Genomic DNA, 15,002 nt, shown 5'->3' on the forward strand with positions numbered 1-15,002 from the left:
AGTTTGGAGCTGGCTGGGGAAACGGGGAGAGACCCAGAACTTGGTTCTGGGCTCCCCACCCCCCAAGATGGACCTGACAGAGGGGTTCTGTTTTCTGTACCAACAAGCTCTGTTTAAACTGTGTTCCTGTCATCTAATAAACCTTCTGTTTTACTGTCTGGCTGAGAGTCACATCTGACTGCGGAGTTGGGGTGCAGGGCCCTCTGGTTGCCCCAGGACCCGCCTGGACAGACTCGCTGCAGAAAGCGCATGGTGTGGAAGGGCATGCTGAATGCTCCGAGGTCAGACCCAGGAAGGTGTAAGCTTCTTGCCCTGGAGACAGTCTGCTCCGAGAGAGGAGGCTCCCCCAGAGTCCTGACTGGCTTTGTATGGAGTTGTTCCAAAGCATCACAGCATCCCCTTCCACACCGTGCACTTCCCAGAAGTCCGCACAGGCACTGACACTCCCTCCTCCGGCCTTTGTATCTTTTCCAGGCATTAGGAGGCCACCCGATCTCTCTGTTCTCCAACACCTTCAGTTGGCACCTTGCAGGGGAAACTGATTTGGGAGAAATGAAGTAAAAGCTGCCCAAACCGAGCTTGAGCACTCCTGAATTTTGAGGTGTTCAAATCTGGAAGGCAGGTGCTGGGGGTGGGAGAAGGCTGTGGGCTCCATGGGGGAGCATGGCAGCAACTGTCTGGAGCTGCACGGAGCCAGATACGCTGGTCTGAGTGGCACAGTAAGCGGTTTGGGGGCTGGAGAAGAGGTAGGGAGTTCCGGGGGGCAGTCATGGGACAAGGAGCAGGGGGGGTTGGATGGGGCAGAGGTTCGAAGGGGCAGTCAGGGGACAGGCAGCAATTGGATAGGCATCGGAGTCCAGGAGGTTTATCAGGGGACAGGTAGGGGGTGCGGTCCCGGGGGGGGGGGGGAGTTGGGTGGGGTCTCAGGAGGGGGCAGTTGGGGACAAGGAGAAGGGAGGCTTAGATAGGGGCTGAGGTCCCAAGGGGCAGTTAGGGGCAGGGGTCTCGGGAGGGGGTAATCGGGGAACAAGGACCAGTGGTGCTTAGATAGGGGGTGGAGGTCCTGGGGGGCAGTTGGGGCAGGGGTCTGGGGAGGGGGCAATCAGCGGCCAGGGGCTGGGATTCAAAAGGGCTCTGGGCTGCTGGCAGCCGCGGGGATCCCAGAGCCCTTTAAATCCCAGCCCCGGCTGGGAGTCAGAGGGCTCTGGGCTGCCTGCAACCACGGGGAGCCCAGAGCCTTTTAAATCCCAGCCACGGCCGGGAATCAGAGGGCTCTGAGCTGCCCGCTGCGGCGGGGAGCCCAGAGCCTTTTAAATCCCAGCCGCGGCTGAGATTTAAAGGGCTCTGGGCTCCCCGCTGCAGCGGGTAGCCCAAAGCCCTCTGATTCCCGGCCGCGGCTGAGATTTAAAGGGCTCTGGGCTCCCCGCCGCAGCGGGCAGCCCAGAGCCCTCTGATTCCCGGCCGCGGCTGGGATTTAAAGGGCTCTGGGCTGCCGGCAGCGCAGAGCAGGGGAGAAACCTAGCTCCAAATATTGCTGGAGCAGAGCCCCTGTCTGTGAATATTCCTGGGGCTAAAGCCCCAGGAGCCCATATAAGTTGGCGCCCATGCACACCAACGATCAACTATATCAAGGGGGAAGTGGCAGACAAGAGCACGTAGCAAGCTGGTAACTTACCTTCTTTGCCCAGCAGGAAGGAGTAGAAACAGAGGTGATTGACAGTCAGATACAGCCAGCCCTGCCTTGGAACACGCCCTTTCCAATAGCTGCAAGAATAGTAATTGACTAGCTTCTCCACCTCAGGCATTCCAAACTGTTTCCGCATCTTGAGTTCAGCCTCCTTAAATTTACCTGGATCCTCTTCACCCTGGGGCTGCTGATTCTTGTTCTCTTCAGCAATAATGCCCTGAAGGGAGAGGAGAGGATCATAGAAAGTGGAAACATTAGTGCTGCCTTCACTTACAGCGTTAAAGTAGCACAATCTCAGAGATAGGGAGGAAGAACATGGCAAGAGAATCCACACCAGATCCAGGTTAAAGGCAAAACAGAGACGGTTAATAAGAACAACAAATCAGACAGCCTGGAATCCTGTTAAAGGTGAACCTATGCCTGAACACACACTTAAAGCTAGCCTCCATAAACAACATTTCAGTGATCTTCTCCTGACTGGCCTGGTAACTCAGAGTTAGCACTCTATACTGCCATGCAGGAGACCTGAGGTCAATTCCTCGTACTGCTGAAGAGTGAGCATGCTTCCTAGAGGGCTTGGAGTTCCGCAGACAGCACCAATGGATGCTAGAGAGAGCTCTGTCCTATTCTGTTTAACCAGAAGGAAAGGACTGCCAGTAACCCAAGAGTTGTGGGAAACAGGCAAGGAAGTTGACAGAGATACAAAGGAGACTCAAGAAAAACAATTTTTCACAGTCACAACTCACAATGATGTCTTAATGTTTTGTTTTCTAGATTACAATAACAAGTCACTCCTACTTTATGGAGATTTTTATCTCCCCTTTCAATACCATCTAAAAAAACTACCACTGACTTACAGTGACACTGTGGGTCTGATTTTCAGAGACAACAAGCAACTACAACTTACATAACTTCAATGGGAGTTGCATGTCCTCAGGACCTCAGAAAAATAGACCCTATCAGCCTTGATAGGTTAAAATATAAAGATTTCTCCTTGACAATGGTCCACAACTTGCAATTCCTACCCTGAAAATCAAGTATTCCCCCCCTTTAAAAAATTCAAATTCAACAGCTAAGACGCTGAAAAAGAAGCTGCCTCTGTGTTACCAATATCCAGGAGCATACATCAATTTGTGACTCAAAAATGTGTGCTATTATCATATTTCTATTAGAAGGATTTTTTTGGAACATTCACAGATCTATTTTAAGGCTAGGAGGCCTTTAAAAATAGATCAGTTTCTTAGCTTATCAGTGCATAGAGTGTCCTTTTCAGCAAGCACAGATGCCCTTCTCTGTTAGAGCCAGCAGCCTTGATGGCAGAGCCACTGCGTGGGTAGTGCTACTGTTTCCAAGCTGCCCACTTTAGTTATTTCTTGCTCTTATCACCTCCATCTCTCTAGAGGATGGATCATCACATTAGCTCTTAGCATCATTCTCAAATCTACAGTCTAGTTTATAAACAGCTTGATTTTCAATTTTTAGAAGTGTGGACACAACTGTATCTATGGCTGCACCTACAACTATGCCTCCATCTACCAAACCAAAGTATGGATAACATATTCCACCCTAGACTTCAGGCAAAGGCTGAAATATGTCAGGGGAGCTTTGCACCGCTTCCAAAGCTTAGCTTTGGGCACTACCAGGATAGCAAAATCCAGAGTTAAAGGCCCTTCACCAAAAATGCCAGCAACCCATGGTCATTTGGATCTAGGGACTGACAGTGAAGGTACATCAGCCAAGTTCAACTGTTGCTATAAAACACAAGAGAAGAGTAAGTCTCAGAAAATGAGCACCCAGATCATCTAGGGAATTAATAATCTATATCAACATGCTGAGACAAAAGCACTGTTTCTGACATTCTCAGGCTGTCTTTACTACTATAATATTCCTAGTGAGAAACTGTCAAGCATTCAGAGACCTGGTCCATCCACCTCCTTCACTGTCTCTACTAACTGGGCAACAGCTGACTCTACCCTCATCACACCAGGGGGGCAAGATTACTTACTCAGTGTTCCCAAAAAAATCAAAGGCCCCACCCACTTACAGTTCAGACTGATTCTTTCTTAGTTAACCTCTCAACCAGCAGAGTTGCTAGTGTTTGTTTGAAACAGAGCACCGTGAGAATTAGGATACAGTCACCTTACACCAGAGACAGATTCTGGAAAGTCCTAGCAGGGGAAAGTGCATTGTTTACAGGCTAAATTATCTGGTGACAAACATGGGGGAGGTCACAGCAGTGCAATGTGGTCCTCTTGTTTCTCTCTGCCAAAGATACAGCTCACTGGGATGATATCAGACGGGAAGAAGGTTTTAGTGAGTTATTGCACCAGGAGAATTCTCAAAGGCAGGTTGCTCTTTGAGATCTGCTCTTTTCACATGATTTCTACTGCAGAATGTATTAATCCTGAGCTATTCCAGCAATAACATAGTACTGATAAAAACAGCATAAGTTATATGAAGATCTGAAGCATACCTATGTCCAGAGAAGGGTGAAGATGGAAATATCTATAGGAAATTTTTTTCCCCCTCCAAAAGGGGAAAAATCTCAACACCACCTCCCCATGACCTGCAGGGAAACATGTGCCCCTTACATGTATCTTGCCCTTGACAAAAGTGGTGATGTCGTCCTCATTATCAAAGATGGAGAGAGTCTGCAGCAAGTTATTCTCTAGCCATTCCCAATGCTTTGTGATCTCCTTACGCGATGAGCCTAACAGGGGGACAAACAGGAAATAGTCAGAACACCATTCTTCTTGCAAGTTCACAGTAGAAAATCAATAAAAGCATCACTGCAGAAAACAGTGGGCAGGGCACCTGTAACCAGTCAACTACACCCATGCTATGGAGTCATTTAAAAAAATAATATATTGAAAGTCAAACTGTTGACACTGCCAGGTCCTCCTATTGACAGCCATGCACACTATAGGTCAGCCTGCCTGCAAGTGTACAATAAGTCCTATTTTTCCCCAAATCATAGAATATCAGGGTTGGAAGAGGCCTCAGGAGGTCATCTAGTCCAACCCCCTGCTCAAAGCAGGACCAATCACCAGACACATTTTTTTTTTTTTAACCCCAGATCCCTAAATGGCCCCCTCAAGGACTGAACTCACAACCCTGGGTTTAGCAGGCCAATGCTCAAACCACTGTGCTATCCCTCCCCCCTTAATCACACATCTTGGAAAGGTTTTCTTAATTCTTAATTAGTATTTTACACCCCATAGAATATTAGGAAAACTTTCTACAAACTAATTTCAGAAAAACAGGACTTGCTGGATCCCTGCAGTTTGAGGCTATTCTCCAATACTGTGCATGACTGCCAGGAGAGAGCAGATGGACCTGAAATAAACAAACAAGGCAAACGTGAAACATTCACATTTGAAATGCTGCTGTGCTGTTTATTTGGGACGTTTGGCACAATTTCTCTCTTTCAAAAGAAGCTTACTTGTCAATCACTTTAATACTACATCAGCAAGTTTCAAGTCTTAAAATCCCCTTTCATGCTGGAGCAAATTAGGAGGAGGGGACATTTCTACAGAAAGGGTTGCTGGCCTGTGGTTTTGTTCCTTTAGCTATTTATTTCAGAAATTTACATTTTAGTAAGAGATTTCTCCCTTTCCACCCAGGCTCAACTTTGCATTCAAGTCAGAACCATGGAGTAATGGAAATGGTTATATCAGATATTCATTGTTATAACTTCAGAGCAGTATGAAAGCACAGAAGATAGACGAAAACCTTTACCGAAAAACTAAGAACTTTGGTAGTTAGCAGATAAAGTAAGAAATATAATGAAACGCAACTGAAAGATGAATCCATTTATGTTTAAGTCTAAAATGTTGTAAACTTCCTCCTCAATTAAATTCCAGTAAGTTCTAAAATCCTACTTCAACTATGTACAGGACTCACTCCCAATTGAAAACAGTATAGAAATGGGCTTCCTAAAAATGTGTAGGTGAACATTTCAATTGCTTTAATGACACGGCATCCATCCTACCAAGCAATTTCTATGCAGGCATAGAAGCCCCTGCACCAGGACTGATGAAAGAAAGGAGGAGAAGGGGAGACAAGGGAAGATACAAAGCTCCTTGAAGCTCTTACTCTACACAAGGTTTATTTCTTGCCTTGTTAAGAGGCAACCTCGGCAACAAATGAGTCACAGCTGAAAGGTCTATAGTTGACACCTAACAATGAAACTACCCCAGCTCGTCTGTGGTTACACAAACCAAAATAACCCCAAGATCTGAAACCAGAAACTAGAATCAGCAATAAATATTTCTGCCTCAGGGGACCATGAATTGTGTCTTCACTAGGTCAATGGAGTATAGACAAATATACTCAAAGTCAGGAAGAAAGACGTAGTTTACCTGTAGCCTAACTTTAGCCATTGATACATGTTTTCAAACTACAAGGATCAGATAATCTTAAATGACTTATTCTAAAGGCACCTAAGTATCTGCTTGGTGCTTTGGACTTGGAGGAAGCATAGTGTTTTACAGCATGGGAATGAATCTGGAATTCTGTTTTTTTCCCTTAATTATTGTTTGAGATCTTTCTATGAAAGACACTAGAGTCATGCAGAGTATTATTGTTCCATACGTACCACTATGTTACAAGAATGTTAGGACTTTACAGTTAATCACTCAATAGTCAAGAAGGACAAAAGTTGAGGCTGCATATGCAACTATAACTCTATCCACTCATACTTATACCATATAACACAAGCTGTAAACGCACAATCACATGGTATTTCAATCTCAACTGGAGCACCTTATACATACTATTTTTACAACCTTCAATATACATATGTAATAACATTTTGTAATTTTGTTCATTCTTTTTTCTTACATCAATATAAAAACCCAGTAAATAAAGATAAGTGTTCTCTCTAAAGTATATATTTTAATAATTTTATAAGCAACCAAATCCTTGCTATATATTTCCTTTTAGTGCACAAAACTGCATTCCTTAGAGCAGTGTTTCCCGAACTTGGGATGCCGCTTGTGTAGGGAAAGCCCGTGGCGGGCCGGGCCGGTTTGTTTACCCGCCGCGTCTGCAGGTTCGGCCGATCGTGGCTCCCACTGGCTGCGGTTCACTGCTCCAGGCCAATGGGAGCTGCTGGAAGTGTGTGGGCCGAGGGACATACTGGTCGCCACTTCCAGCACATCCCATTGGCCTGGAGCAGCGAACCGCGGCCAGCGGGAGCCATGAATGGCCGGACCTGCAGACGCGGCAGGTACACAAACTGGCCCGGCCAACCAGAGGCTTTCCCTACACAAGCGGCATCCCAAGTTTGGGAAACACTGCCTTAGACATAATTCAAGGATTAAAGTAGTTAACTAAGAAGCTAATTTTGACCCTGACAGACCACCTCAGGCCAGAGCCATAGGCCAATTCACTTGTGTGTGAATATCAAAGGAGTTAAATGGATTAGTATATATTTAGGCAGAACAGGGCAGAATAACTGAACGAGAAGACTGAGATCCCCAGAATTATTCTGGGTAGCCCTGGAAACGACTTTTGGGAAACTGGCAGTCTATTACATCACTGCCACCATTTGGAGTTACAAACTATGGTTTACCTGCTTTAAGCTCTCAATAACTCTAATTCCTTTTCTTAGCCAATAAACCTTTAGTTAGTTTTCTAAGGAATTGGCTGCCAGTGTTGTCTCTGGTGTAAGATCCAGACTATCAATTGATCTGAGGGTAAGTGACTTTGGGACTAGGAGAAACCCGATGTGGTGTGATTTTTGGTTTTAATAACCTTTTATCACAAAGTTCAGTTTGCCTGCATGCAAGATAGGCTGGAGAGGCTAAGGGGACTCACTGTGACTCCTCTGTAAGACTGCTACAATGATCCAGGAGTTCACATTTTTTAGCTTGGTGAAATCTAATTCTAGAACATACCACCAGGGTTGGTGTGTCTGCCCTTGTTTTCTGACAGTCTGCCCTGAGATAGTCACTCACAGTGGTTAGGCACCCCTGACAGCGTGATACTAATGTTGTTGCCCATGCACTTTACATTCTTCCTTAGGTGCAGGGCTCCATGCATAATGAGATTCTGAGGCTAGTTGCACCATTTACTGTTGTCACATTGCTATATAAATCCCAATTTGCATCATGTACATCCATAAAAATGCTGCTTCCTTCTGCTCTGAGTTTCTCACCCACCATTCTGCTTTCCTGCTTTCTTCCTGTGTCTTCTTCCCCACAAATGGGAGTTGATGGGTTTCTGTGGAGGAACGCAGCAGTTCTAAGCTTCTCCTCTCCTGTAGGCTTTAAGCAGCTCTACAGGAGAGACTGCGTGGCCATCTGGAGGAAGGAGGGGAACAGGGGCAGAAACTGATATTTGTGGGATCAGAGGGAGATTATTTTTAGGCTCACATTTTACCTCCCTTCAGCAAAGATTTCCCATCATACACTGGTCACTCTGACCCATAAGGTTGAATTGAATACAATTTTCTCCTCATTAGTGAGTAGGACCGAAATCCTCCCAGTGACCAAACTTCTCTATCAGATATTAAAAGGGCATATTACCCAACTCACACCTGGCCTTGTGCAGTAAGGAATGCTAAGATTCCAGTACAGCAATGGTGCTTTACAAATACAAGGGATGCAAAAGATATGTGGGGCTGGAGTTCTCATTACATTTTGTTAAAGGAAAAATCACGCAGTAATTAGGCTGGAAAGGACTAAGCCATGACAATATAGTAAAGAGATAATCATGGGTATTGATCAGCACCCTGAATAACCTTCATTTTCACATTTTTGTACATGTTCCCATTTTGTGCTTTGCTACTAATGAGTATATCAGAGCACAGTAGTTGCTCTGCCACAGGAGTCCTTAGTAAACCCAGTTAAATTCTCCAAATTATTGCTCCTGCATACATACACGCACACCTCAGAGGGGGGAGAATCCGCACAACCCCTGCAGAATTTAAAGCTCTTGCTGAGAGTTCACTGGACCTCAGATTTTGGAGCTCAGACAGTTTTAGCAACCCATATTGCTTGGAAGTTTGATTTAAGAGCTGTCAAGGTTCTTAATTAAATTGGTTCACCTATTATCATCACAAAAAAGTTGTGGACACATTAAAAATCCATAACTCCTGTGAGAGTTGTAACATTCAGCCTTAGTGTAACTGACCGTTTGAATGGTGCAATAATATATATATAGCCACCTGCCAGTAATCACAGTAGTACCTACCACATGCCACTGCCCAATAGATTTGCGAGTCCTGAGTCTGGTGCAGGATCCGGTAAGGGGCGACTCTAGCACTGGAATCCAAAACCACATCGAGGGTTCCCACAAGCAGACCTAGAAAACAAAAGATTTGAGATAAACAAAGTGAGCCATTGATAAGAGAGTTGGGATAAGGAGAAATGTAGCCTCAAATGGATGGTGGAAGCAATATGCATGGCCCCTTGGCATTCCTAGGGGACAGGTGAGCAATGGTGTCTCAGTCTTGGAACTTTGGAAGAGGGTGTGGTGAACATCCAGTCATAGGAGCAAACAAACTATCTGTACTGAATAGCTACAGCTCACTGTTAATAACTTCATTGTTAATGCTGCAATCAGATGTCCATTATAAGCCTCAAGGTGACACTCTCCCTTTAAACTTTCTTTGGAAGGAGATGTTCCTATGCAAGTGTTTGTAATGAACACACAGGAAAGAGTTTTTCTGGAGATATTCAAGTCTAAGATAAATACTTTTCAAATGGCAAGCACTCAAACCATAAGCCTTCTTTGAAAAATATAAATAAAGTTTTTAGGGGTAGAGACCAGTTCCCAAGACAGATAATGCTTTTGGGTAGTTCCGGGGAGTTTTCATTGATGTACCTAAAACATTATTAAAAGAACCGAAAGTTATAGACCCTATAGATTTCATATTCTTATAAAATCAGGAGAGATTTTAACTATGACAAAATCCAAAAATAATACAGCAGAGGATTTTTGTAGGCCACAGCTTTCAGTGCCACCTTTGCAAAGAGCAGGTAAAATGATACCCTCAACCAGAGCAGAACCAAATAGAGAGAAATATCTGAGCAAATACTAGCAAAAGCTGATGTTCGCAGCTCTGTGACATTTCTAGAAGGCAAATTTGATTTAATCACTTCTTAAATTAGCAATTTAGATGGGAGTGGGGTCAGAGCCACAAGCAGAGAAGTCTTTGGTCTGAACAGTATGAAACTGTACTAAAATAAGGAAAGTACTTTTGGAACTAAATATTGATAATACTGGGGATAGCAGCCAGAAAGGGGGGAAATGAAACCTGTTTGTTTTTGTGGTTTGGTTGTTTAACTGATGCTAAATCTAAATGTTAAGGGTAATCCTCTTTCTATCAGAAGATGTTACAGAATTCCCTTGCAGGTTACAGAGGGATCAGAAGCCTAACAACTTCCCTCTCTCCTATCACAAAGAAAGAATGAATCCTCAGGCTGCAAGGCAAAAGAAAACTTCCTTTTCTTGACTTACAAACTCCCACCCAAAGGATGTGGAAGGACTTTGCCACAATTCAAAAAAGCACATAAGCACATGCTTAGTTTCCATCACTATTTAGAACACTTAAGCACATGTTTAAAGTTAAGTTCTTGCTGCAGTGTTGTCCTGAATATGGATGCTTTCCTGAATTGGTGACTTTATGCTGATCAAAAGAGATTTTATGGAATTTTCATTTCCTCCTAACTTCAGAGTGAAATTTCAAGCCAAAACATTTATCTTCTGGGATATAAAAATCAGCAAATCATTTTTTTTGAAAATGACTGAAGAGGATAAATTGAAACTCTGAGAACTTTGATACTGATTCAAAAGATTGGATAATGGTTAAATTTTATCTCCTTCAATGCTACTAAATATCACTAAGCTGGTTTATCACTTATTCTATTACATATAACCGGTACAAGAAGCTTCAGAGTTTGTATTTTTATACTATTCATTTTTGATAGCTGTCAGTCTCCCAAGCAATATATACACCTCTACCCCATTATAATGCCACCTGATATAACACGAATTTGGATATAACGCGGTAAAGCAGCGCTCCGGGGGGGCGGGGCTGCGTGCTCCGGCGGATCAAATCAAGTTCAATATAACATGGTTTCACCTATAACGTGGTAAGATTTTTTGGCTCTCGAGGACAGTATTATATCGATGTAGAGGTGTACTACAAGAGTACAGAAAGAAATATAAAAAAAACCCCAAAAAACTAGAGAGAAGGATCATTTAAACACAAATTCTAAATTAGAGCCTGCAAGCTCTATATTTGAAAACACAGTTAATGGAAATTGTTTTGGGTAATTTTTTAATCTGCTGATCGTTAGATACAAATTTGTAGTGCTAACGAGGCCAATGGAATCAAGGTGGACATCACCCATTTCCAACAGTTGACAAGAAGATGTGAATATCAGCAGAGGAAAAATTACTTTTTGTAATGACCCATCCACTTTCAGTCTTTATTCAGGCCTAATTTGATGGTGTCCAGTTTGCAAATTAATTCCAGTTCTGTAGTTTCTCATTGAAGTCTGTTTTTGAAGTTTTTTTGTTGAAGAATTGCCACTTTTAAGTCTGTTATTGCATGTCCAGGGAGATTGAAGTGCTCTCCTACTGGTTTTTGAATGTTACAATTCTTGATGTCTGATGTGTGTCCATTTATTCTTTTTGCGTAGAGACTTTGGCTGGTTTGGCCAATGTACATGGCAGTGCATGTATTGGGAGTGGATGGATTACTACAAAAAGTAATTTTCCCTCTGCTGATACTCACACCTTCTTGTCAACTGTAGGAAATGGGTGATGTCCACCTTTGATTGCACTGGCCTTGTTAGCACTACAAAAGTAATCAACTGTTGAGAATAGGCCACTTCCACCTTAACTGAATTGGCCTCGTTAGCACTGACCCCCCACTTGGTAAAACAACTCCCATCTTTTCATATATATACTGCTTACTGTATTTTTCACTCTGTGCATCTGCTGAAGTGGGTTTTAGCCCACGAAAGCTTATGTCCAAATAAATTTGTTAGTTTCTAAGGTGCCACAAGGACTCCTCCTTGTTTAATCTCTTGTCTCAGTTCCCCATCTGTAAAATGTAGATAACAATACTTCCCTTCTCCTACCCTTTGTCTGTCTTATCTATTGAGGCCCTGATCCTGCAAGTGACATTAGGTTCACACATGTTATCAACTGCAAGATTAGAGCCTTATCCTATAAGCTCTTTGGGGCATGGTCAGTTTCTTACAGTGCATACATACAGTACCTAGCACAATGGGTGCCTGATTTTGGTGTAGATGCTTTGCACATATTTGTACAAATTGGTTAACAGAATATTAGTTTTTAAAATAAGAGAGTACTTTCTCTAAATACTTGCCATGATTGAGTGCCAAGTGTGTACGATTTACACATGGCATATTGGACTGAAAACATTAAATGCTATTGTGCTCAAACTTTTAAGGGTGCAAGTACTTAACTGACTCAGTCATAACCCTATGTTCTTCTACTCCCCCAAAACATTAAGACACACTGAACAAGGACAGTGCCTATCGGTAGCTTCTAGAGGTCTAGGACTTCAAAGACAGCCACTATCCTTTTTAGATGTTAAAAAAAAGTTTGCACTGGAACCAAATTGGCTTGTAGGTTCAGTCACTTAATTTCTCTAATGTAAATGTTAAAACTTTCAGGAGATCCACAGCACCAGAGAATCATCTCTTCTTATACCTTCTTTTTGAAAACAGGAAATTCCAGCATAAAAAAAATTATAATTAAGATTCTTCAAATAACTGATATACACTACATAAACAGAATAAAAACCCCTTGCCTTTAAAAATTGTGGAAAAATGCACAACTACAGCAATGTATGTAAATATTACATCATCTTATATTGAGTACATTTGATTAACAAGTGTTGACATATAAAAACTGACTATACTGTACATTTCACAAACTAGCTTAAATGTGACCTATACATTTTGCAATATTTACATAACTAATTCTGCATTTCACATAATGAAAGTTGTATGTATTCTACTGAGAGATGTTTTGAAAGTGATTGCAAACACTGGTTTCTGATCAGTTAAACCCTTTATGATCACTTCCCTCACTACGTTTTATACCTAAATCTGCCACACACAAATAAAGTGAATAATTCTCACTGACCAGCAAACAACTTCAATTTTGCCACTGTAACAAAATATTCATAATTATAAAGTCTAACCCAACTGCATCCATCACAAAACACTCTCTCATACGTGCACATTAAAACTATAATACCTTTCTCATACTCATACAAAGGTTGCCAATCATACAAATCCACAAAAAGGAAGATACTTTAGCAAGTCAAGACTATATGAATATCATACAAATAACTACCGTTTCCCATACAGAAAAAAAATTCCATCTACTTCTATTATTATTTATATTGTGGTAGCGTCTAGAAGCCCCAGTCATGACCCCATTGCACTAAGGCCGTGTACAAACAAAACAAAAGGATGGTCCCTGCCCCAGAGAGCTTCTAATCCAAGTATAAGAGACAATGCGTGGATACAGACAGAGCAGCACAAGGAAACAATGAGACAATATTGGTCAGCATGACTGGCAGGGGTCACAGCAAACCAGTGGCATAACCTTTATCATGATTTTTGTAGGGGTTAGTGCAAAGGAGAGTTTTAAGGAGGAAGAAGGGCAATGAAATGGCTTGGCAGATCTTTACAGGGATCTTCTCCCAAGCGTTATCGCCATCACAACTTACCAAAAAGATATACAAAAGCTGGATGCATTTCATCACAAATGTCTGAGAAGAATATTGTGAATAACATATAGGCATAAGAAGTCAAATGAAGAAGTCGGAAAAATTACTGAACAAGGTACCCTCTCAAACAATCTACAAAAGAAGACATCAGTGGCTGGGACATATACTGAGCATGGAAAAAGCGCGCTTACCAAATACCACCCTTGAATGGAAGCCAGAAAATGCAAGAAGAAAGAGAGGAAGATGGCGAATAACATGGAAACGAACAGTTCTGAACGACATCAAGTACCTCAACATGAAATGGGAAAATTTGGAGAGAAGGGCAGTTGACAGGCAAGGATGGGAAATGTGGGTCGCCCAATGTGCAGCAAAGCAGGGGACGGACTGAGGTCTAAGGTCAGGTCTCCCAAGCGTGAGGCAGGGCAGCAAAAGAGAATGCAGGAAGGGGCCCGTTTAGAAATGTAACAAGCTATCCATGCACCTTGGCCTACCTGCCCTACCTAACTGGGGACGGGGAACAGCCCCTAAATGCACACTGGGGATCACTGCCGAGCTCAGGTCATGTCACTATTTGCACGTCAGCCTTGTCGCTCACCAAACCCACGCACCTTGCACGCGAGGGGAGCCAGACCTGGGATGCTTATGGCCACCAATAAGGCAGCGGGACCCCGCCCCATGGGGACCCTCCCCCCGTCTGGGGCGCCCTGGGTTCCCTTCACCTGTCAGGCCAGGCCCGGGCCCGGCTCCCGCCCCGCCCCCTCAGCTACAAGCAACCCTAGGGCCGCCCCGGCCTCGGTCCCGGTCCCGGCCCCGGCCCCGGCCGGCCCCTCACCCGTCAGGCCGCCGCCCTTGCCGTGGCCCCGCCGCCGCTGCAGCAGGAAGAAGGGGTTGGCGCGCTCGGTAACCCAGAGCGCGTTGGCCAGCAGCACCTCCTCGGGGCCCAGCCACATGGCGCCGGCTCCGCTCCGCGCTGGGCCAGGCCGCCGGCTTCGGGCAGGGGGAGCGGGCTGGGCCGGGCCGGGCCGGGCAGCGCGCGGGCGAGTCACGGGGGCCGCGCGCGCGGCCCGAGCCGACTCAGCTCAGCCCGGGCAACCGAGGGGGCGGCGCCCTCTGGCGGCCCGGCCGGCTCACGGCAGCGGCCGCCACCGCGTCTCCGCCGGGGGACGGGAAGGGAGTTGTCCCCCTCAGGGCCGCCTCCATCCCTCAGCCCCGGGGAACAGCTCCCCCGCCCGAGGAACGGACCCCCCCCCCGTGCCGCAGAGACCCGCCCCCGCCCCCGAGGAACGGACCCCCCCCGTGCCGCAGAGACCCGCCCCCGGAACGGACCCCCGTGCCGCAGAGATCCCCCCGAGGATCGGACCCCCCCGTGCCGCAGAGACCCCCAACCCCGGGGAACAGACCCCCCCGGTTCTGCAGAAACCCTCAACCTCGGGGAACAGATCCCCCCCCCGGTGCTGCAGAAAGCCCCCACCCCAGGGAACGGACCCCCCATGCCACAGAGACCCCCCGGGGAACGGACCCCCGTGCCGCAGAGACCCTTCCCCACCCCCAGGAAACAGACCCCCACCCCATTGCCACAGAGACTCTCCT

General features: G+C 45.1%; 1 protein-coding gene across 2 annotated transcripts in view; it reads right to left on the reverse strand.

Moving 5' to 3' along the window:
- Positions 1-14,404, reverse strand: part of TBC1D9B (TBC1 domain family member 9B) — a 45,846-nt gene extending 31,442 nt beyond the window's left edge. Inside the window, exons 1-4 of one of the 2 annotated variants that reach the window (XM_045027653.1) lie at positions 14,245-14,404; positions 8,885-8,995; positions 4,279-4,397; positions 1,676-1,904 (exon numbers count right to left, since the gene is read on the reverse strand). In XM_045027653.1, coding sequence (XP_044883588.1) covers positions 1,676-1,904; positions 4,279-4,397; positions 8,885-8,995; positions 14,245-14,362 — 577 coding nt within the window. In that variant the 5' untranslated portion in view covers positions 14,363-14,404. Of the gene's footprint in view, positions 1-1,675; positions 1,905-4,278; positions 4,398-7,851; positions 7,943-8,884; positions 8,996-14,244 lie in introns of those variants that run through there. The other variant, XM_045027654.1, reaches the window with a different exon arrangement.
- Positions 14,405-15,002: the final 598 nt, after the last annotated feature.

Source organism: Mauremys mutica, chromosome 8 (genome assembly GCF_020497125.1).
Source record: "Mauremys mutica isolate MM-2020 ecotype Southern chromosome 8, ASM2049712v1, whole genome shotgun sequence".
In the NCBI taxonomy this organism is placed as follows: domain Eukaryota; kingdom Metazoa; phylum Chordata; order Testudines; family Geoemydidae; genus Mauremys; species Mauremys mutica.